The following is a 24,493-nucleotide window of genomic DNA, read 5'->3' as shown; positions in this document are numbered from 1 at the left end:
TCCATGGAGACAGCACTTGAACCAGTGTTTTGGGTCGCCTGTCATTCTCCGGACTCCACGTGGTTCGGAAACTGCACAAAGAACGTTTGTGGGAGTCAGCCAGGAAGGTGTAGATGGGAGCGAGGCAGCGGTCCGAAGCGAAGCAGCCAGTGGGAGTACGATTTGCGGAGCATCTTCTCGTCACTGAAGCACTGTTGTAGGGTGGGCACGGGAGTTTCCCCGATTGGGGAAGCCCAGTTCATCAGGACAAAGGTTCAGGCGTCTGTTGAGCACGCATAAGCACCGAACCTATTTTTGTGTAGTCTTTAGGGTTCCACGATCGTATCCTGCTGTAAACTTAGCATTTACGAGAGAGTAGTCTCCTCATTTATCTGTCTCCAGCTCTTCTTAAGTTTCTGTATTGGCCACTTTGCTAGGAAGCGATCCCCAATTATTACGCTAGACCTCATCATGTCATTTTGCAAGTTCTTCCCTTGTCCTTGCCATTCTGGCAGTGTCCGTTTTTATTACTATTTTCTGTTAAATGGTTTTTCACATTCCAGTGCCCTATCGATTTCTTACTTTGCAGACGGACCACAGGTTCTTCAGTGTCAGGACTGGCTTGTCACTTAGATACAGAATATACATAACCGGGTAGTGCACTTTTCTGTTGTTAAAGGCATGCATCGCTGACAATGTTTGTTAATTAATTCATTTGCTTATTCATCAGATGTTTATTAACCGCTGGATATATGCCAGGTACTGTTTTAGGAATTGAGAATTAAAATAGTGGGTGAAACAGATGAAAGTTGCTGCCTTCGTGGAGTTTATTACTGGGGGAGACAGACAATATATAAATAAACAAGTTCTTGCGGTCTTAGGTAGTAGTAGTACTATGGAGAAAATAGAGTAATGGAAATGATCTGTGAGTTGGAGTGCTGGCATTTGATATAGTTTGAGTGGTCATGGAAGGCTTCTCATTGGAGGTGCTATTTGAGAAGACACCTGAAAGATGGGAAAAAGATCTTGCAAAGATCTGGTGGAACAAGCATTAACAGGCAGAGGTATGAGGAAAGGCAAAGCCCCTCGGATGGTGAAGAGAAGATTGATTTGAGATGAAATGCAGAGGAAGGCAGGACCAAATTCCTTGGTGCCTCGAAGGCCAAGGTCTCAAGTATCAAGTTGGATTTAATTCTAAGTGTAACTGGAATCCCTTGCAGAGTTTTAAGCAAGCGAGTAATTAGATTTGATTAGAGTTTTAAAAAGATTGCTATGATGCCTGTGAAAAGCGGGGAGTCCTCAGAATCAAGGGAGAAGAGAATAGACCATCTGTGAGGCTATTGCAAGGGTCCAGCTGCAGAGGCCTCATACAACTTCTGGTGGGATATTTCCAGGATGGGGAAATTCTCTGCTTACAAGGCAGTCTGTGCCATACATAGGTGGATTAGAGAGTTCTTTCTTTACATTAAGCAGGGATCTGCCTCATTGAAACTTGCACTGACATTTCCTAATTCTTTAGCAAGACAGAAAATATCTCCTCTTTTTCTGACAGTCCTCCAACAACAACAGCTGCTTTATAGCACTTGTCCCCATCCTTTTGTCTCCAGGCCAAACACCTCTGGTTAACTGGGAAGGCACTGAGGTTAGTTGGGCCCAGTTTACTTTTAGAAAGACCACACCATTTTTTTTTTATTGTTATTTATTACTAAAATGAAGGTTGGCTGTATTTTATTTTTTATTGTAAAATTTTCCTAAAAAGATTTTATTTATTTATTTGACAGAGTGTGAGAGAGCACAAGCAGGGGGAGAAGCAGGCTCCCCATGGGAGCCTGACACAGGACTCCGTTCCAGAACCCCGGGACCACGACCTGAACCAAAGGTAGACGTTCAACCAACTGAGCCACCCAGGTGCCTGAAGGTTGTCTGTATTTTAAAATACAAAGACTGGGTCATAATAGGTAATAGTAACTTTAGACAATAATAAACTCTTGTTGAGCTTAAAAAATGTTTTTCTTTTTTGGAGCAAAAATCCTTAGACCAGTAATTCTCAACCTGGGGCCACTTTGGTCTCCAGGAGACATTTGGCATTTTTCGATTGTCATAACTTGCTGGGAAGGGGATGCTGCTGGCATCTAATGGGCAGAGGCCAGGAACCTGTTCAATATCCTACAATACATAGAATGATACCCCATAGCAAAAAATTATCTTGCTCCAAATGCCAATAGTACTGAGGTTCAGAAATCCTGAATTAGACAATGCTTTAAACTCTTCTTTTTAAAAAAATAAAAATAAAAAAATAAACTCTTCTTTTTTTGCAGTGACTACCATTAATTCTGTTTAAAATGGGTGTAAAGAAGAAAAAAGAAATGCAAGTAACTGCACTGACTATTTGCCATCAAGACCTTGAAACTTTGAGATGTAAGTGATTTCTGACTTCATTACTTTCTTTCTTTCCTGGGTTGCAGGGTATTTTTATCTCTGAGACTAAATATCTTGTTCAGACTCTTGCTATTTAATTTTTTCCATGTTCTTTACATTTAATTTTGCATGTAAAATGGTTTCCTAAAAATTCTGTCTTCAGACTAAGTTCTGCCTGCCTTTTTTTTTTTTTTTGGCAAACTCATGTGCGTATGTTGTTAGATCCTTGAAGAAATTTCTGTTTGTGTGTTATCTAGTTTTGGCTGATGTGGAAGGAAAGAATTTAGCTTCTTTGCTGTTATACTGTGTACAACTCACTGATGGAGTGTCACAAATCCATTATGTTAAACAGGTAAGACTGGATTGATATTCATGGATACATCTTGAGATTATCATGCTACTATGGACTTTTAAAATTAACTGACAGTTTTTGGCACCCGATTATTTAATATCAATGTGTCATTAAAGAATAGAGGTTTTTCCTTTCCTTTTCTGTTTGTTGTATAATCTCATTTTATTCAGAGTATCAGTAGATGCCATATTCAGCCTTCCACCAACATTGGAGCTAGAAAGCTATAGGATAATGAGACAATTGTGCATATCTTTTCTGTGGAGATAAATTTTTAAAAATTATCTCTATTTGAACCTTTCAAACTTTTTAGCAGACATATTAAAAAGTTAATTTAAAATATAAAGACTCTCCTTACCAGTGTTTCAGTATTAGGGTTTACCTTTTGAACTTGCATAATTTTGGGGGGAAGCAATTATATATATTACTGGTTTTTCAGTATTGCAACAGAATTCCTATACCTTAAGCCATTAATAAGTCTAATTCTTAATAGAGGTCGGTCTGGAGAGTAAAATGGGAGTTGGAGATATGGGTTAAAAAGTTAAAAACTACTAAAATAGGTATTTAAATCGGTATCCTCAACAATGCACTATAGAATATATTTCACATTATAATTGAGACTTAAAAGAGTATTTGGCTATGTTACTTTGCTCTATATACTTGATTTTAGAAAAAATTACTGTGATTTTGAATTTTTTGGATTGTAGATTGTGCCTTTACTGGAGAAGGCAGATAAGAATGGTGCATGTGATCCCATTATTCGAAGTTGTTTGGATATTTTAGCAGGCATCTATCTTTCTCTGAGTGTAAAGAATCCCTTGAAGAAAGTCTTAGCAAGGTAAGGATAAAAAAGAAAGGAAGTTAAACATTACAAATGTTGAATTTGACCAAAAGTAATCAGTATTTAAAGTTCTCCTGGCTTGGTAAAACTGAACTGAAATACGTCACTAACAGTTTATATGGTCTCTGTTTTGTTTACTTATTACAACTTTTTATTTTTATTTATTTATTTTTTAATTAAAAATTTTTTAAATAAGATTTTATTTATTTATTCATGAGAGACAGAGAGAGAGAGAGGCAGACACATAGGCAGAGGGAGAAGCAGGCTGTCTTGTGGGGAGCATGATGCGGGACTCGATACCAGGACCCTGGGACCACACCCTGAACCAAAGGCAGATGCTCAACCACTGAGCCACCCAGGTGTCTATACTTATTACAACTTTTTAAAAACGTGGAATGGCTTTTTTTTTAGGTCACAGGCCTTAATAAAACAGGCTATGGGCTGTAGTTTACTGACTCCTGGTTTAGTCAATTTACATTAATGCTATTATTGGTTAAGTTTAATCTGTCATCTTGCTATTACTTTTTCCTTTTTTTCCATTTGTTCTTGGTTTATTATTTTTTAAAGATTTTATTTATTTATTTATGAGAGACACAGACAGAGAGAGGCAGAGACACAGGTAGAGGGAGAAGGCAGGCTCCATGCAGGGAGCCCAACATGGGACTCGATCCTGGCTCTCCAGGATCACACCCTGGGCTGAAGGCGGTGTCAAACGGCTGAGCCACCTGGGCTGCCCTTGTTCTTGGTTTAAACATACTTTTAGGGCAGCCCGGGTGGTGCAGCGGTTTAGTGCCGCCTGCAGCCCGGGGTGTGATCCTGGAGAACCAGGATCAAGTCCCACATCAGGCTTCCTGCATGGAGCCTGCTTCTCCCTCTGCCTGTGTCTCTGCCTCTCTCTTTGCTCTTTCTGAATGAATAAATAAATAAATCTTAAAAAACAAAAAAAAAAAACCAAAAAATTTTTAATTATACAGGTAATACAGCAATATATGCTTGATGTAAAGGCTTTAAGCAATATAGAAGTGAACAAAATAAGTGAGCCTTCTGGTTTGTTGTTTCTGGCATATCTTACTTTCTTTAGTAAAGGTCATGACTTAACATTTTGGTGTCTACATCCTGAGGCCTTTTCTTTGGGTTTAGTGTGGGTATTGTATTTTAGTTTTCTTATTTTTACATAAATGGGGTTATACTCTACTCACTGCTCTGTAACCTGTTTTTTTTTCACTGAAGAAGGTCTTAGAGATACTTTCATGTCAGTATAATCCTTGTTTTTTTTAATGGTGTTAAAAAATACACAACATAAAATTTTCCATCTTAATCATTTTGGAGTATTAAGTATATTTACATTGTCTTGCAGTATATCTCCAGAATTTTTTCATCTTGCAAAACTGAAACTCTATAAACAGTATTATTGGGGTACCTGAGTGGCTCAGTGGTTGAGTGTCTACCTTTGGCTCAGGGCGTGATCCTGGGGTCCTGGGATCAAGTCCCACATTGGGCTCCCCACATGGAGCCTGCTTCTCCCTCTGCCTATGTCTATGCCTCTCTGTGTCTCTCAGAATAAATAAGTAAAATCTTTATTTATTTTTTTAAGTAAAATCTTACTTAAAAAAACCCAAACCCAGTATTATTATTATTGTTATTATTTTATTTTATTTAAAAAATTTTTATTTATTCATGAGAGGTACAGAGAGAGAGAGAGACAGAGACCCAGGCAGAGGGAGAAGCAGACTCTTTGCAGGAGCCCGATGTGGGACTCGATCCCAGCATACCGCGATCATGACCTGAGCCAAAGGCGGCTGCCCAACTGCTGAGCCAGCCAGGCGTCCCCAAACCCAGTATTATTAAATAGTAAATCCTCATTTGCTCCTCTGCCGAGCTCCTGGTTACTACAGTTCTACTTTCTGCTTCTATGAATTTAATTACTTTAGTTACCACATGTAAGTGGAATATTTGTGTTTTTCTTTTTTTTGATTGGCTTATTTACTTAGCATAATGTTCTCAAGGTTCATCCATGTGATAGCATGTGGCAAGATCTTTGTCCTTTTTTAAGGCTGGATTATATTTTATTGTCCATATGCACTGCATTGTATTCATTCATTATTCTGTTGATAGACATCAGGGTTGCTTCTTCCTCTTGACTATTGTGAACAATGCTGCTATGCACATGAGTATGTAAATATCTGTTTGAGGCCCTGCTTTCAGTTCTTTTGGATACATATCCAGAAGTGAATTACTAGATCATATGGTAATTCTATTACTAATTTTCTGAGGAACCTCCTTTATTTTCCATAATGTCTGCATTATTTTATGTTCCCACCAAAAGTCCTTATATTTTCTTACAGCTATAAATATTCCATAATATGGGTAATGCCAACAATTTTATGTATATATTTATTGGTGTTTAGTTTTGTTTTCATTATTCCAACAATGATGCATGGTATTCTTAATTATGTCTATAATTGTTATGTGTATTTCCCTGAGATAAATTCCTATAGGTGGAATTTCTTCACCAAAGATGTTACTAAACTGTACTCCCAAAAGCTATTCCAAGTTTATACTCTTACTAACAATGAATGAGAGTGCCAGTGTCTTCATATCTTTATCACACTAGATAATATCAATCTTTAAACTATTTAAGATCTAATAGATAAAAAAATAACCTTCTGTTTTACTTTTCACTTCCAGATTACTAGTGAGATTGAACATTTTTTAATATGTAGAGTTTGACTAGTTGTGATTATGTATCTTTTGTATTTCCTTGTTAGAATGTCTTTTCTTTCCTTTTTTAATTAATTTATTTATTTTTAAGATTTTATTTATTTTAGAGAGAGAGAGCACAAGCAGGGGGAGCAGTAGGCAGGTGGAGAGAGAGAAGCAGGCTTTCTGCCGAGCAGGGAGCCGGATGTGGGACTTCATCCCAGGACCCTGGGATCATGACTTGAGCTGAAGGCAGACACTTAACCAACTGAGCCACTCAGGCACTCTCTTTTTCTTATATAAGTAAATGTATTTAATGTGTCAAAGAGCAAATGATCAAATAACTGGCCGGTTCTAGGGTTGTGGGGAAGTAGTCAACAATGTCATAGAGCTTGATATTTTCCATTTTTTCTCCCAAGTGTTGCCTGTATATTCCTTCAGAACTACAAGGGGCTGTAGCAGTTACTGGCACCTTATGCAGACATGACAGCATCCAGAAAAAAATAAAGAAAATTTCCTCTTCTCTATTTCTTTTTATTGGAGAGAAAAACACTTTGCACAAGGTTCCAGGACACTTTCCATCACTTTCTGTTGTCAAGATTGGGTCATTTACCCTTCTGGTTGTAAGAAGGGCTGAGAAGTGGAAACTCTCACACCTTTAGCCTCTCTAGTGAGAAGTGGGTTTTGCCAATAAAGAAAACATGGCATGGGTATAAGAGCTCTAAATATATTTCTTTGGTGTTTTTTTAAAGATCTTTTCATTTTGTTTTTAAGATTTGTGTTTTTAATTTAAAGAAAGCATGAATGGGAGGGTCAGAGGGAGAGAGAGAATAGACTCTGTGCTGAACAGAGAGCCCCATGTGGGGCCCAATCTCACAACCCTGAGATCATGATCTGAGCCAAAACCAAGAGTTGGATCTCAACTGACTATGCTACACAGGTGCCCCATTCCTTTGTTTTATTACTTGTCTTTGAACTTTCTTTAGGATGTGTTTGCCTTATAAAAATTACAAAACCTTTCTTAGTAATCAATCCCACTAATGTTTTTCTTTGTATAGATTTCTGAGTTTCGGGGCACCTGGGTGGCACAGTTGGTGAGAGTCTGCCTTTGGCTTAGGTCATGATCCCAGAGTTCTGGGATCAAGCCCCTCATTGGGCTCCCTGCTCAACTGGGAGCCTGCTTCTCCCTCTGCCCCTCAGGCTCACCCTGCTCATGCTCTCTCACTCTCTCAGAATAAAATCTTAAAAAAAAAAAAAATTCTGAGTTTCATGCCTTCCTTATGTATGCTTTCTCTACTATAAGATTGTATAAAATTACCTGCTTCTCTGAAAATACTTCATCTGGAGAGCACCTGGGTGGCTTAGGTCATGATCTCAGGGATGAGAGAATGATTGTTGGGTCTATTTGAAGGAAGAGTGTCAGGTGGAGGAAATAGCAAGAGCAAAGGCTTTGGTATATTGTCACAACAAGGAAGTCCATGTAGCTAGAGCTAAATGAACAAGATTTGAGATGAGGCTGGTGAGATGATGGTGGGGCTAGAGTGTGTAGACTCTGGTAAGTCATTGTCAACACTATGGTTACTAATTTGAGAGGGACATTGTTGGACGATTTTAGTAGAAGACTACTATGGTATTTTTATAATATCACTCTGGCTACTCTCTTGAGGATGGAAGCAAGATGGAAGCAGGGAGTTTCAGTGATTGGAGCATGTAGTTAAAATTTTCTGGCTGTATTTTGAAGGGGTAGTTCAGAATTCCTTCATTTGTAGGATTCCCTTCCCACTCCATACATCTACTTACCACACGGTTGTCAGATTTTTAATACTTGATTCTTTTTCTAGCTCACTAAATGGCCTACCTGAATTTTTTCTAACTGAGGCTATACAAAGTTTTACTTCTCGTCTTCAGGAAGAATTGAATACTACTGATCTATACTCTTATAGGAAAGTAATTGACAATATATCTTCTTGTATGGAGAACTTTGACTTGGGTAAGCCAGCTTTTTTGTGTATTTTTTTTCTGTCATTACATCATTCTTTTTAAATGATGTTAATTTTGGTTCTGAGGCTCCTTACCAGTGTTAATGTTTTTATCCCTACAGGTAGAGCAGGTGTTAATAATCTTCTTAAAAATGGTAAGTCCTGCTATTTTGTTTTATTCTGAGGGGGTAACTGCTTGTATGAGTCATTTTAGAACTGGTTCTTTTAAATTTCTTGGCAGTGGGTAGAGTCTTGCAGATTACTAAGATGCATCATGCCCCTTCCTTTTTAATTTCTACTTCTATACCATGATATCATTATAGGTAACAGTGACTTAAAATATTTTCTTATACTGACATTAAAGTTTACAGTTGGAGGTTCTGCTTTGTCATGATATATTCTTTTTGTTTCAGTGCTTCATTTTCTGCAGAAGAGTTTAATTGAAATCTCAGAAGAAAATCGGCAAGTATCTGTTTGCATGCTTGTACAGGTGTGGATGTACACTTGAGGTTGCGTGTTGTCTTTCTACAAAGGAAATTTAAAAAAAGTTTCCAGAATGTGCTTCATTGTATCCCTCACTGATAATATTGGACCTGATTATTGAAATTTACTTTTTTTAGAGGTTTGATAGTTAATTTAAAAAATCAAATAAATTATTACAAGAATATGAGAATGAGTTTCTTCCTCCATGAGTGTTCCTTACTCATAGCATCATTTTATGAATGAAATATCTGGTTATCTTTCTGAGGATATTAATGATAGTTTTTCTTTAATAGTTTTCTCATCTTTACATAGTTCTCTTTCTTCTAAGTTGCTTTTTTTCCTGTTTGATGCTTTCAGTCACTGCATTTGTTGCTAGAAGCTTTCATCAGAAGTGATTTTTGGCCAAATGCTTATATTTAAGGATGAGGCACTGAGAGTTGATTTGAATCAGTGCATATTGATGGGGTTTATTTCAGGTTTTTAAATTTTTTAAATTTTTTTTTTAATTTCAGGTTTTTTTATAGGCTACTTTAGGCAGGCTATTTCTTTGGAAAACCTATGATGTCAATATTGTTAGGTCTTTTTGCATGGGTAACAGATTCACCATGGAACCAAACTATTGGCTTAAAATTCTGATTGCTGAAGGAGTGAAGAAAGCTGAGGTTGTGGCATTTGGCATTCATTGTTCATTGTTCATATATTTACCTAATTTTCTTGTTTGCACTACGGTGTTCATGCCTTATCTGTGCATGTTGTTTTACCTTCTCTAGGTAAGCCAGTTTTTTGCTGGTTCTTATTCTTCAACAGACTTGCAGCCAGTCTTCCTATTTTCAGCCTTACATTTATTTCCATATCAAGTAGTACCTGATGCCAACAGTTTCTTAGCCTTTTGGGGCTGCAAATCAGGTTGTTTTGGGGATGATTTTCTGGCTTACCTATTTACCTTTTAATTTTTAAAGATTTTTATTTATTTAGAGATGAGAGACACACAGAGAGAGGCAGAGACATAGGCAGAGGGAGAAGCAGGCTCCTCATGGGGTTTGATGCGGGACTTGATCCCTGGACCAGGATCATGCCCTGTGCTGAAGGCAGACTCTGCTCAATTGTTAAGCCACCCAGGCATCCCAATATTTACCTTTTTAAAAAAATTAATTAATTAATTAATTGATTTTATGGGGGGGACACGAACAGAGGGGGAAGGAGAAGGAGGGGGAAGAATCTCAAGCAGCCTCCACGCTGAACACACAGCCTGATGCGGGGCTTAATCTCATGACCTGACCTGAGCCAAAACCAAGAGTTGGCCACTTAATCAACTGAGCCACTCAGGTGCCCCAGTATTTACCTTTTTGGTTTCTGCTGAATCAGTTTTCTGTGTGCTTCCAAAATTTTATTGTTATTGTTTGTTTGTTGCTCTTCATATTTTGTCTTTTTATGTTTTCAATCCTGTGGCTGTTGGTTTACTGAGGTTCTGGGAGAGAATATAGGTAGTATCTGTGTGCTATTCTTTTTTTTTTTTTTTTTTTTAATTAATTAGTTTTTATTTTATTCCAGTATGGTGGTTAACATACAGCATTATATTAGTGTCAAGTGTACAATAGAGTGATTCAACAATTCTATACATTACTCAGTGTTTGTCACAATAAGTGTACTCACCTATTTATGCACCTATCCCCCTGCTACCTCCCCTCTGGAAACCATCTGTTCTCTATAGATAAGTATCCTTTTTTATTTGTTTCTTTTCTTTTTTTTTTTTTTTTTTTACTTTGGTCATTTGTTTCTTAAATTCCACATATGAGTGAAATCATACAGTATTTGTCTTTCTCTGACTGCCTTACTTCATTTAGCATTATATCCTCTAGATCTATCCCTGTTGTTGCAAAAAGATTTCATTCTTTTTTATGGCTGAATAATATTCCATTACACACACACACACACACACACAATACACACACCACATCTTTATCCATTCATATATCTGTGGATACTTGGATTGCTTCCATATCTTGGCTATTGTTGCAGTAAACAGAGAGGTGTATATATCCTTTCAAATTAGTGTTTTTTTTTTTTTTTTTTTTTTTAAAGGTTTTATTTATCCACTCATGAGAGAGACACAGAGGGAGAGAGAGGCAGAGACACAGGCACAGGGAGAAGCAGGCTCCATGCAGGGAGCCCGATGTGGGACTCGATCCAGGGTCTCCAGGATCATGCCCCGGGCTGCAGGCGGCGCTAAACCGCTGCGCCACCGGGGCTGCCCTCAAATTAGTGTTTTCACATATTTGGGTAAATATCCAATAGTGTGATTACTGGATCATATGGTAATTCTATTTTTAATTTTTTGAGGAATCTCCATGTTTTCTGCAGTAGCTGTACCAATTTGCATTTCTGCCAGGTATACAGTAGGGTTCCTTTTTCTCCACATCTTCACCAACACTTATTGTCTCTTGTGTTTTTTATTTTAGCCTCTGTGTGCCATCTTTAACATGGGGCCTCCCTTTCTCTTTCCAGTAGTGCCTTCTCTGTCTCTTTTTAGATTCTTCTTCTGTTAAATATGGGTTCTATCCTTTTTATTCTATTTGTTTTTATTGCTTAATACCATCTACTTCTGTGTATTTAGGATTCCCAGGACAAAAAAATTGTCATCTATATATTCAGGATTCCCAGATTTCTCACTCCAGGTTAGATCTCTTCCCTGAAGTGGTAGATTCATATAGTCATTTGCCTCTTGGACATCTCCACTTGGATGTTTTATAAGTGCATCAAATTCATTGTGTCTAAAAGAAAATTCACGGCCTTTTTCCTCCTACTTGCTGGTAACTTCTTTCTGTTTCTTTGACTTTGCCTATTCTAAATATGTCACATAAATGGAATGCAATATTTGTTCTTTTGTGTGTTTTCAGGGTTAATCCATGTTGTAGCATGTATCAGAATTTTTTTTTGTCTGAATAACATTCCACTGTAATGTATGTACCACATTTTGCTTATCCATTCTTTTTTTTTTTTTTTTTTTTTTAATTTTTTATTTATCTATGATAGTCACAGAGAGAGAGAGAGAGAGAGAGAGGCAGAGACATAGGCAGAGGGAGGAGCAGGCTCCATGCACCGGGAGCCCGACGTGGGATTCGATCCCGGGTCTCCAGGATCGCGCCCTGGGCCAAAGGCAGGCGCCAAACCGCTGCGCCACCCAAGGATCCCTTGCTTATCCATTCTTATGCTGATGTACATTTGTGTTGTTTCTACCTTTTGGCTAAATATAAATAATGCTGCTATAAACATCGGTATGCAAATACCTGTTTGAGGCCCTTCATTCAGTTCTTTTGGGTATATACCTAGAGCAGAATTAGTGGATCATAACTTTATAAAGGACTCCTAAACTGTTTTCCCTGACTTCTGTTTTAATGTCATCACTCTGTGTTCTGTTATGTTGAGAATGGACTGGGGGTGGGGGCAAGGATAGAAGCTGGGAGACCAGTTAGGAGACCATTGCATTAATCCAAGGGAGAGGTGTGAGTGACTCAGACCAAGAGTAGCAGTGGAGGTGGTCTGATTCTGGATATATTTTGAAGGTAGGACAGCAGGATTTTCTTACAGTGGAGTAGGGAAGGGAGAAGTCAAGGATGATGACAAAGTTTTTGTAGGGTAGAGATCTCAGCAAGTGGAGCAGATTTGGAGTTGAAGATGAGTTCATGTAGTTTGAGATGTCTGTCTGTTGGACATTGAAATCAAGATATTGAGTAAGAAGTTGCATATATAAGTCTGGGATTAGAAAGAAGTTGAGGCTGGAGATAAAAATTTGGGAATTGTCAGCATACAGATTATAATTTAAAGTTTGTACTTTATGAAATCAGCATCAAGGGAATAAAGTAACTGGACCAAAGAGGGAGAGTAAAGACTGAGTTGTGGAGAGCTGTAACATAAAGAGATTGGGGAAAAGTGGATGAACTAGCTGAGGTATATAGGAAGGAGCAATGGTGAAGTGGGAGAAAATGGAGGAGAGCTTAGTGTCTTGGAAAACAAGTGAGGAAAGTGGATCAAGGTTGAGGGAGTGTTCAAGTTTAGAAATTGTGGCATTCATTTTACCTGTTATTTCTACTCTAAAAGAAGAAATGAGATTAGTTGTTAGCAGAGAAGGAGGGATATTTTGAGGTAAGAGCATTGAAAGTTTGCAATAAATGTCCAAGTAATTGGAATGTTATGGGAGTGGAAGAGAGAGGTATAGATGTCTAACATAATCTAAAACAAATTTTGGCCCTTTGATTGGTAATATTTCTTTTGCAGAGGGATAGAAATGGTGGCATTTTCATGTGACTTTTCTTTTGGAATAACGTCTTTTTTTCATTATAGAAAATTTGCTGGAAATCGTATAGTTCAGACACAGTTGATGAATGACTTATTGGTAGGCACTAGAGTTTCAGTGATGTTGGTGCAGAAAATACAAGACATTCAGAGAATTCATTTGAAGACTTCCAGTTCTCCCACATGGCAAAGTATGTGTGGATTGCTGAGTATTTTCACCAAGTTTTTAAGTGATGGTAAGTATAAGACCATAAAAATGATGATTATAATTGAGTGTCACTCAGCTTTTGCTAATAATGGTATGAAATGTTTGATACTTACCTGAGATGGAGAACTTCTTTTCCCCCAGCTCCTTAAAATGGGGAAAGGCCCTGGGTTATAAGGTTTTTTTATGCTTTTTCTTTCAAATATACCAATTCTGCAAGGAATAATGTTGAAGGACTTTTCTAAATGTGTGTGTTTTGTAAAAAAGAAAACCTAACAGTCTTAGGGTTGAAAAGCCCCAGACTTTAAATGGCAAAAGAAAGTTCTCAATAAGAAGAGTCCATACTTGGAAGGAAGGTCTGGAAAGGTGAACATAAACCATACAGTTCTCCTTAGGAGCAGGCTTCATCCTCAAGTAATGACAGTAGTCCTTGTGGGGGTGGTCATCATTCCCCCTTATATGTCTCATGTGTTGCTTCTATTCATATGATCTGTGTTCCTGGGAAGCCAAATAGTAAATGAGAGGAAGTCCCTCTTTCTAAAAGCATTTCAAACTATAAATTAAAATGGTATTACCATTTTGTAACCTGATGAATTGATGTAGGCATTAAGCATCAGCAACTACTAACATTACAGAACAGACAGACAGCATGTGCCCTTTAGAGTCTTGCTTTTACCACCTATACACGCTTTGCAAAGGGGCTGAGCTTGAGACTGATCTTTAGGTCACCTGCCAATTTACAGGAATTACAGAAGACAGAAGAGTATGCTGAACTGCATTAGGACAAAGCAGACCCACATCCAGACTGTGGGAAACTGCAGATCAAGGCCAGAGCTCTTGAATAGAGAAATTGTAATGAAATGAAAGGGGTGGAGAGGGCACTTGTAGATTGAAAGGCACTTAAAAGGTGTATCAGATTTTTGAAAAATGTACAGGATTAAACTGTAGTGTCTAGGGATGCACATTTGATTAATAAAACCATTTAAAAATCAGAAAGCCATTACTTTGCAAGTCACGATAATGTTTACTCAGGGTGAGAAAAGGGTTTATGTTTGGGAAGAGACATATGGATGAGCCTTATGGGTTGGGTGCCTGAGTTCGATTTTTCACCTTGGATGCTGGGTACAAGGGTGTTCACTTTCAAATAATTTGTTAAGCTATACATTTGTTGTGGCTATTTTCCTGTATCAGTGTGTTACATTACAATATGATTAATGGAAAAATGATACTTAACACGTGAGTATTTATAAAAAGTTAATTACATTTTTACCCTTTACCTCACGTTCTATATGGTCATGTATGCATAAATATTAACTTAATTAAAAAATAAATGGGATTGATTTAGAACTTTTGTTTATAAAATTTTTTTTTAAATTTTTGTTTATTTATGATAGTCACAGAGAGAGAGAGAGAGGCAGAGACACAGGCAGAGGGAGAAGCAGGCTCCATGCACCGTGAGCCCGATGTGGGATTCGATCCCGGGTCTCCAGGATCGCGCCCTAGGCCAAAGGCAGGCGCCAAACCACTGTGCCACCCAGGGATCCCTAGAACTTTTGTTTATAAAGAGCAGTAATTGACTCTGGTTTTGCTAGTCTAATAGGAAAAAAATAGTACCTCATTGTTTATATGTTTTGAGTCCTAGTAACTAGTAAAAGTGCTAGATATATTGTCAAAATAGCATTATTTATTCATTTATTTTGGCTAGGATCTCAGGTAGTTATAAAAGGAAAGGAGGGGCACCTGGGTGGATCAGGTCGATTAAGCAACTGCATTTGGCTCAGGTCATGATCCCAGAGTCCTGGGATCAAGCCTCGAATGGGACTCCCTGCTCAGCTGAGAGCCCGCTTCTCCCTCTCCTTCGGCCTGTTCCCCGTGCTTGTGCATGCTCTCTTTCAAATAAATAAAACCTTACAAAAAAAAATGAAAGTGTTACTCTAAGATACAATTTACAGATCTGTTTTAAAAGAGGACATTGTTATCTTAAAAAAACAACAACACACAACTGATAAAATACAGAGAAGACCTGATTTTAATATGAGGCGGCCTCTTTTCTGGGTGGTTGACGGGCCTGTCCACTGCTGTTCTTCCCCAAGGTTTTAAAGCTTCATCTGTCAGTAAAATGTTTGGCTGCAAGTAACAGAAAACCAAATTTCAGAGACTTAAGCAAATGTGCCTCCCCTCACCCCCACATAACATGAAGTTCAGAGGCAGATGATCCCAAACTGCTGTATGCAGTCTAGGACCTAAACATTTCTGCCTTTCTGCTCGGCTATCTTCAGCATGTTGACTTTCACTCCCATGTTTGTACCTTGTAGCTGCCATTTGACTGCTGTAGTTCTGGAATTACGAATATGTGTGAGACAGGAAGGAAGGCCAGTTTCATTTTTTCTTTAATCAGGAGAAACAAAAATACCTAAGTACCTACTTACATCCCATTGGCCTGAACCCTCATGGCTACCTTTAGTTGCAGGGAAGATTGAAGAAGCAAGTATACTGTCTTTGGCTGAGCACATTGGTGCCCCAATCAAAGTCACAGTTCTGTTAGCAGTGATAAATGGCAGAATGGATGTTTATTAGGTAGTTTATGGTAGGTATTTATGATTCTTAGCTCAGGTTGAATAATTCACCATATTTGGTAAACTTTCTCACAAACCAGAGGCTGATAGAAAACAAAGAGAAGATAGCAAGCCGAGATTGGCTGCATTGGGTACAGTGCCAGTGATAGCAAAGTTTGCAGTTAGCACTTATCCAGGCTCTTTACACAAGCCCTGAAATCATGTTAAAAAAAATAGTAGTAGGGATCCCTGGGTGGCGTAGCAGTTTAGCGCCTGCCTTTGGCCCAGGGCGTGATCCTGGAGACCCAGGATCGAATCCCACGTCAGGCTCCCGGTGCACGGAGCCTGCTTCTTCCTCTGCCTGTGTCTCTGCCTGTCTCTCTCACTGTGTGCCTATCATAAATAAATAAAAAAATTAAAAAAAAAATAGTAGTATATGTGGGAGTTGGGATGGAGAGGCTGATCAGTGTAGAGGAGACAAGTGGTGTTGCTCCTAGATGTGCTGGGGGGAGAGGAAAAGTGAGTGGTTGTTAAGAGGAGAGAGGAAGGAATCACATATATTAATAAGTGTGTATGTGCTGGCCGTAAAAGCCTTATGTTAATTATGCATTTAAACATTATAATAATGGTCAGATAGGAGTTACATTTTCTCATTTTACAGAAGAGAAAGCTGGGCTCCTGGGAGGTTAAATAACTTGCCCAAGGTCTATTCAACCTAGGAAGTGGTCATGCTAGAAATTGTACCCAGGACTGTCTGACTCTGTGCCATGTGCTTTTTCCACTGGACCAAAATATCTATTGTCATTTAATACGTGCTGTCTACTTTTTTGCCATATAGATGACCTCTTACAGACAATTCAGAGTACGTCTGGATTAGCTGTTATTCTTTTTATTAAGGCTATGTTTCATCCACCTGAGAAGATTCCTGATTTGGTGAGTGCATCTCCTTTGGAGAATTGTGCTTTATTTATTGAATTAAACACATGTTTTAAAGATATTTTTAGGGCCAGCCTGGGTGGCTCAGTGGTTTAGCGCTGCCTTCTGCCCAGGGTGTGATCCTGGAGACCCAGGATCAAGTCCCACGTCGGGCTCCCTGTGTGGAGCCAGCTTCTTCCTCTGCTTGTTGTCTCTGCCTCTCTCTGTGTGTCTGTATGAATAAAGAAATAAAATCTTTAAAAAATAATAAATAAAAAAAATAAATAAAAATATTTTTAGAGCAGCCCGGTGGCTTAGCGGTTTAGCGCCGCCTTCAGCCCAGGGCATGATTTGGGATCGAGTCCCACGTCAGGCTCCTTGCACAGAGCCTGCTTCTCCCTCTGTCTGTGTCTCTGTCTCTCTCTCTCTCTCTCTTTCTCTCTGTGTCTCTCATGAATAAGTAAACAAAATTTAAAAATAAATAAATAAATAATAAATAAATAAAAATATTTTTAAAGAAGTGGATTAAAAATTTCTTTCTACATAGAATCCTTCTGATGATCTTTTTCTTTTACAATAAGAGACAATCCAAAAATGCAGAAAAAGCAGAAGATGATAGCAATCACCTATAAATTCATCTCACAAAGATAATCACTATCAATGTCTTTTGGGGTATATCCTTTTAGTTTGTTTCTTGTACTGTTGGTTCAATTCCATCTCTCAGTATTATAAAAGATAGTTATATTAAAATTATGCAGAGATTAATGTATAGATACAAGAAGTCATTACTTTTTGATAAATATGTCCTTTTTATTAGGAATAACCCAGGGACGCCTGGGTGGCTTAGTCAGTTAAGCATCCAACTCTTGATTTCAGCTTAAATCTTGATCTCAGGGTCATGAGTTCAAGCCCCGTGTTGGGTTCCATGTAGGCATGAAGCCTATTTAGAGAAAAAAAACAATAATCCAAATATTGTTCTTTATTTTTATTTATTTATTAATTTATCAAAGGTTTATTTAATTTAAAGAGAGAGAAGGAACAGGAGGAGCAGAGGGAGAGAAAGAGAGAATCCTAAGTGGGCTCAGCGCTGAGCATGGAGCCCAACACCAGACTGGATCCCACAACCCTGAGATCATGACCTGAACTGAAACCAGGAGTTGGATGCTCAGCTGACTGTGTCACCCAGGCCTCCCCTGACCCCCAAATACTATACTTTTGATGAGAAGTATGTTAGAATCATTTTTTCTGTGCATTTGGTTAGATGGAAAGTATAATTGATAATCTGGGCTAGAATTCTTGTATTCAGTACTAGTAGATTTATTCTCCCTTACTATGTTATCTAGAAACTTATTTTAGTTATTTACCTGACTTTATACAAAATAGATGTATACTTTCCTATGAGATCACACAAAGTATTTACCACTGAATAAAATTTAACAATTTGATTTCTAAAATCACATCTAAAAAGCATTAGTTAAGTTCATCCACCTGCAGGTGGCGATATGTTTTGCTCTACAAATAACATTCAACCCAGCAGAATTGTTCACGTGCTTAGATTTAACTTTTTTCCCTTTTGATATAATAATTTTAACACTTGTGGCTTCTCATCTTTAGGTTCAGTTATTTTCCCTAGTAAGTTTCAGGGGAAAGGGAATTTTGGATTTACATTTTGAAATATCTGAGACGTTTTAGAGGCTTTATAAATGTTAGCTCTGTTATGTTTTTCCAGATTAGCAGTTTGCTTCTCCGTTCAGTAGACTGCACCAGCATTCCCGACTGGTTTTTGAACTGCTGCAGGAGCCTTTGTTGTACTGATGTCTCGCAGTCAACCCTCTTATTCCTGTGTCAGGGGACACTCACCATGTTGGACTGGCAGAATGGGAGTATGGACCTGAGCGGGGAGGCCCTGCTCCTGAATATTGTACATATTTTGTTCACCTTGAGTTCACAGTGAGTTTTCATGCTACTGTCTCATATTTTGTTTTGTCAGACATTTAAAAGACAGCTGAACAGTAGCATACTTAGTAATTCAATGAAAATTGCTCAGGATAATGCTGAATTAAAAGGGAGATAATGAAGTGAGTATGAAGTAGAACAAGAGAAGATGCGATGATGAGGGGGGAGAGAGTTATAGGTATTATTGATACAAGTGAACCTGTACTGAACATTTCTAATGTTAACGTTAACAGTTAGTCTCTAATGCTTGCATTTTGGAGTTTATGAACAACATCAACATAAGTAATTCAGTATGAGCCTCGTGTTTGGTAGATGGAATCTATTATGTCGAGTGTGTAAAGTGAAGTTAGAAAAGTAAATGTTAAAACTTAAGTGTATTGCTAATAAGCACCTGAGGCAGAACTATAACCAGCTCTTTTCGATTTCATGGGATTGTGTTTTGTGTTTTTTTTTCCGGTGTTTTATTCATGATGCCTGAAATTGATCATGTAGTTAAAATGTTAAACCATAGATACAGCTTGATAGTAATGAACATGTAGGTAAAGGACAAAAGGTACCCTGTTCTAAAATAATTCTTACATGTTTTTCAGTTTATATAGGAAAATTATGCATATTTCCAAAGAATATAAAAATTATTGTTACTATTGTTTTTAGACAAGGAATGGGATGGGTAGAAGGAAAAGGAGAGAGAATCTTTTTTTTTTTTTTTTTAAAAGATTTTATCTATTCATGATAGACATAGGGGGAGAGAGAAGCAGAGACACAGGCAGAGGGAGAAGCAGGCTCCATGCAGGGAGCCTGATGCGGGACTTGATCCCAGAACTCCAGGATCGCGCCCTGGGCCAAAGGCAGGCGCTAAACCGCTGAGCCACCCAGGGATCCCCAAGGAGAGAGAATCTTAAGCAGGCTCCACACCCAGCACAGATCCCGACGTGGGGCTTGATCTCATGACCCTGAGATCATGACCTGAGCTGAAACGAAGAGTCAGTCGCTTAACCAGCTGAGCCACCCAGGTGCCCCTCTTGGTATATTTTAAAACACATGTGGAACCTCATCAAAATCAAAATAATGAACATTTCCATCACCCAAAAGTTTTCTTGTGTCCTTTTTGGATTATTTCTATAAGATAAAAAGATTCACTAATAAATTTGAGATCTGTTTTGGCATTGTTTGTAATTTTTTGTTTTTGTAAATTTAATAATTATTGAATTTTCTGATCATTCTTTATCTTTTATATTTTTAAAGTCTGGATGATTATAAAATGAGAATTCTGGGTGCTTCATGGCTCAATCAGTTAGGTATCTTTGTTCAGCTCAGGTCATGATCCCAGGATCCTGGGATCGAGCTCTGCATCAGACTCCCAGCTCAGCAGGGAGACTGCTTCTCCCTTTCCCTCTGCCTGCTGCTCCCCCTGCTTGTGCACTCGCTCTCTGTCTCTGTCAAATAGATAAATAAAATCTTTATAAATAAATAAATAAATAAATAAATAAATAAATAAATAAATAAAGTTTCTGCTACTAATCAGTTGATAATAACATGACTCATTTTTCTTCAGGATCAAGGAATCAACTCTGGAATTGTTTCTGTCTAGAATTTTGGCATCCTGGACTAACTCAGCCATACATGTCCTTAAATCAAGTTCCCCAAGCCTAAAGAACAGTCTGAATGGGAAATCAAGTGTAGTTGGGAGACTTTTGGAATATGTCTATACCCACTGGGAGCATCCACTGGATGCTTTGAGACACCAAACCAAAATTATATTCAGAAATATTCTCCAAATGCACCAGCTCACTAAAGAAAAGTCAAACTCAGAAGTGTCAGGTTTGGCTGCCGATCATTTCATCTGTGATTTGACTGAAGGTCTTCTGCGATTGGAATGGCATGTTAAAGGGAAGTACACATGCCTTGGTTGTTTAGTAGATTACATAGGAATTGGACATATTTTGGCTCTAGCTAAAACTATTCCATCACAAATCTTAGAGGTGATGGGAGACCAGTCATTGGTACCTTATGCAAGTGACCTCTTGGAAACCATGTTCAGAAGTCACAAGAATCATTTGAAGTCCCAGGCTCTTGACAGTACCTGGATTGATGAGTGGCATGAGACTTGGGTTTCTCCTCTCCTTTTTATACTATGTGAAGGAAATTTGGATCAAAAATCTTATGTGATTGATTATTACTTGCCAAAATTATTGAATTGCAGTCCTGAAAGCTTAAGCTACATGGTAAAGATTCTTCAAACTTCTGCTGATGCTAAAACTGGTAAGAAAATCAATCATTCTTTTAGTAATTTCTAGTTAAGATGTTTAAGGGTAGGTACCTAGGCAGATATGGACCATATTCAAATATAAATACTACCACTTCTGTAAAAAGTGAAAGAGAGTTTTAACAATAGAGATTTCAGATTGAAACTAATGTTCCTGTCAAGAGCAGAATAAAGTTTTTGGCTGATGTCATTTCAAGCTAAGGATTGATTCCAGTTATGATTATTACTAGTTTTAATTCATTTACCAAGTTCTTATTTGTTCAGTTGTCAGACTGGAATAAAAGTTTGAGTGTTTTATAGAAGTTGCTAAGTGATCAAAACAGTAATTAAAAATTGTTTTAGGCAAGGATAAAGACAAAAACTAGAGTAGCAAATTTTTGTCTCTGGGAAAGAGACAAAAAATGTAGATGTATTAACCTAAGAAACAACTCTTTATAGTCATTTAGAATAGGGGTAAAGATGCCACTGAAACTTAGCACTGAAAGAATCACTGCATTAAAGCATAATTCAATAATTAATATATAAAGGATGATCCCGACTTATGTGAATCTTAAAATGACTGTATTCTGTTTAACAAAATAGGAATATTACCATATTGTATGTACCCTACATCACAATTTAAGAATATTTACAGCAAGGGGCACCTGGGTGGCTCAGTTGATTTCAGCTCAGGTCATGATCAGGGTTGTGAGATCGAGCCCTGCATCAGGCTCTGTGCTGAGTGCGGAGTCTCAAGATTATCTCTTTGTCTCCCTCTGCCCCTTCCCCAACCCATGTGCACCCAGGTACTCTCTTTCTCTCAAAAAAAAAAAAAAAAAGAATATTTACAATTAAAAATAACTTAAAGGGATCCCTGGGTGGCGCAGCGGTTTAGCGCCTGCCTTTGGCCCAAGGCGCGATCCTGGAGACCCGGGATCGAATCCCATGTCGGGCTCCCGGTGCATGGAGCCTGCTTCTCCCTCTGCCTGTGTCTCTGCCCCCCTCTCTCTCTCTCTGTGTGACTATCATAAATAAATAAAAAATTAAAAAAAATTAAAAATAACTTAAAAGTTTCAATACTTCAAAGAGTAACCATGAGATAGCTGGAAAAATCTGATTCCTGTATATAAAAATAAGCCATTATTTGGAGTTGGTTTCTTTTTCATTGTAGTTTTTAACAATAATTGTTCTTAGCTTGGGATGCCTGGATGGCTCAGTGGTTGAACCTCTGCCTTTGGCTCGGGGCGTGATTCCAGAGTCCCGAGGATCGAGTCCCGCATCGGACTCCCTGCATGGAGCCTGCTTCTCCCTCTGCCTGTGTCTCTGCCTCTCTCTCTCTCTCTCTCTTTCTGTGTCTCTCATAAATAAATAAAATCTTAAAAAAAATATTTTATTTTGTTTTTCACGAGAGACACAGAGAGAGGGGCAGAGACACAGGCAGAGGGAGCAGCAGGCTCTATGCAGGGAGCCCGACGTGGCACTTGATCGCAGGTCTCCAGAATCAACCCTGGGCTGAAGGCAGCGCTAAACCGCTGAGCCACCTGGGCTGCCCACAAAATAAAATCTTTAAAAAAAAATTGTTCTTGCCTTTTTGAGAAGCCATCTAAAGTTGAAGATTCGTGAATCTTCTCAAGGCAGTCTCTCTTTTTTTTTTTAAGATTTTATTTATTTATTAGAGAGAGAGGCAGATAATGAGAGAGAGCATGAGTGGGGAGGAGAGGGAGAAGCAGGCTCCCTGCTAAAGGCAAGGAACCCAACACACGGCTCTGTCCCAGGACCTGGGGATCATGACCTGAGCCAAAGGCAGACACTTAACTGACTGAGCCACCTACATACCCTAAGCAGTCTCTGTTTTTATATCATTGTTCCCTTTGAGCCAGCGTTCCCTGTCCTGTTAGTAAAGGCTGATGTCCTAGCCTTCAAAAGCATCAGGTTCCTTGTAATCCTCCTTTTTATCTTTTTTACTAGGGAGAAATAATAACTCCAAGATATACAGAGAGGTTTAGTATTTATTTTTAGAGAAATATTTAGCCACTAAAGTGTTTTTCCTGATTTTGGCTGAAAATCATTTTAGTTATTCTTACTGTTTTAAATATTTCTCTGCCTGACCTTTTCCCCCCTGAATCATTTCCTGGCTCGTTTCTAAGTGTCAAGGAAAAGGTAAAAATAGCAAAAAATAATGATTTCTTTAACCTTAGGGGATTATGCTTTCTTGAAATTATTGACACAAGAACTATTAAATCCTTTTCAGCAATGATTATTTTATAATAGGAACTTTAATTTGTGTTAGAATTTAAAAGATGATTTTTATTTCTTAAAATACAATGTTAGTTGCAAAATGAAAATTATAACAGTTGTTACATAGCACAGTAGTTGTCTTTGTTACTGTGCTTTTGAGACAAGAACAATCTTTTCCATCCTTAGGGTCTTATAACAGTAGAGGGGCTCTGGGAGCTTTGATGGCATGTCTGCGAACGGCTAGAGCTCATGGACATCTTCAGTCTGCAACTGATACCTGGAGGAACCTTGTGTCCAGTGCAAGAATAAAACAAGGCTTAATTCATCAGCACTGCCAAGTAAGTAAAATACCTGGACATTTTATACATACAGTAGAGTTAGTATAATATAGAGGCCCCTATGTCAAGGTCAGCACTGTTTTAAGGGTCTATAAGGATGATGAATGGAAAATGAAAAGTGTAGACCTTGTATTTGGGCTATTTCAATTTTAGTTGAAGGAATAAGAAAACCTACATAAAACAACTGGAAACCCTTAGAAGACAATACAGATATAAGTGCGCCTTTATGCATATGGACTTGGGGGCTCAGAAATGAGTAGGTAGTAGTTGATTAGGAATGTATTAAATGTGATTAAAGGAGAGGAGACAATGGAGCAGCACACAGAATGAGAGAACACTACTGATAAATGAATTCAGTACAGTAGCAGGGTGGAAAATCAATGTACAGAATTCTGTTGCTTACCTATACACTAATAATGAAGCAGCAGAGATGAAAGACCTCTACTCCAAAAACTATAAAACATTGATGAAAGGAATTCAAGACAATGCAAAGAAATGGAAAGATATTTCATGCTCATGGGTTGGAAGAACAAATATTGTTAAAATGTCTATACTACTCAAACCAATGTACACATTTATTGCAGTCCCTATCAAAATACCAATGGCTTTTTTCACAGAAGTAGAACAAACAATCCTAAAATTTGTATGGAGCCCACAAAAGACCTCATATAGTCAAAGTGATCTTGAAAAAGAAGAACAAAACTGGAGGCATCACAATTCTACATTTCAAGTTATATTATCGTGTGGTATTAATTAAAACAGTATGGTGCTGGCAGAAAAATAGACACATAGGTCAATGGGATAGAATGGAAAATCCAGAAATAAACCCACAATTATATGATCAATTCATCTTTGGCAAAGGAGGGATGAATATACAGTGGGAAAAAGGCAAGTGTCTTCAACAAATGGTGCTGGGGAAACTGGACAGCCACAAGCAAAAGAATGAAACTGGACCATTTTCTTTCACCTTACATAAAAGTAAACTAAAAAATGGATTAA

The 24,493-nt window shown here is 38.0% G+C and overlaps 1 protein-coding gene across 7 annotated transcripts in view; it reads left to right on the top strand.

Moving 5' to 3' along the window:
* Positions 1-24,493, top strand: part of THADA (THADA armadillo repeat containing) — a 332,024-nt gene that overhangs the window by 308 nt on the left and 307,223 nt on the right. For 5 of the 7 annotated variants that reach the window (XM_025465181.3, XM_035696069.2, XM_049115488.1 and 2 more), the window contains exons 2-13: positions 1,761-1,858; positions 2,298-2,397; positions 2,655-2,749; positions 3,454-3,584; positions 8,129-8,277; positions 8,389-8,421; positions 8,680-8,728; positions 13,091-13,278; positions 16,641-16,735; positions 18,447-18,667; positions 20,229-20,935; positions 23,343-23,494. In XM_025465181.3, the coding sequence (XP_025320966.1) occupies positions 2,322-2,397; positions 2,655-2,749; positions 3,454-3,584; positions 8,129-8,277; positions 8,389-8,421; positions 8,680-8,728; positions 13,091-13,278; positions 16,641-16,735; positions 18,447-18,667; positions 20,229-20,935; positions 23,343-23,494 (1,896 nt within the window). In that variant the 5' untranslated portion in view covers positions 1,761-1,858; positions 2,298-2,321. Of the gene's footprint in view, positions 1-13; positions 202-1,760; positions 1,859-2,297; positions 2,398-2,654; positions 2,750-3,453; positions 3,585-8,128; positions 8,278-8,388; positions 8,422-8,679; positions 8,729-13,090; positions 13,279-16,640; positions 16,736-18,446; positions 18,668-20,228; positions 20,936-23,342; positions 23,495-24,493 lie in introns of those variants that run through there. The other 2 variants (XM_049115485.1, XM_049115484.1) reach the window with 2 other exon arrangements.

This window comes from Canis lupus, chromosome 10 (genome assembly GCF_003254725.2).
Source record: "Canis lupus dingo isolate Sandy chromosome 10, ASM325472v2, whole genome shotgun sequence".
Taxonomy (NCBI): Eukaryota; Metazoa; Chordata; class Mammalia; order Carnivora; family Canidae; genus Canis; species Canis lupus.
This window is presented reverse-complemented; position numbering and strand designations above follow the sequence as displayed.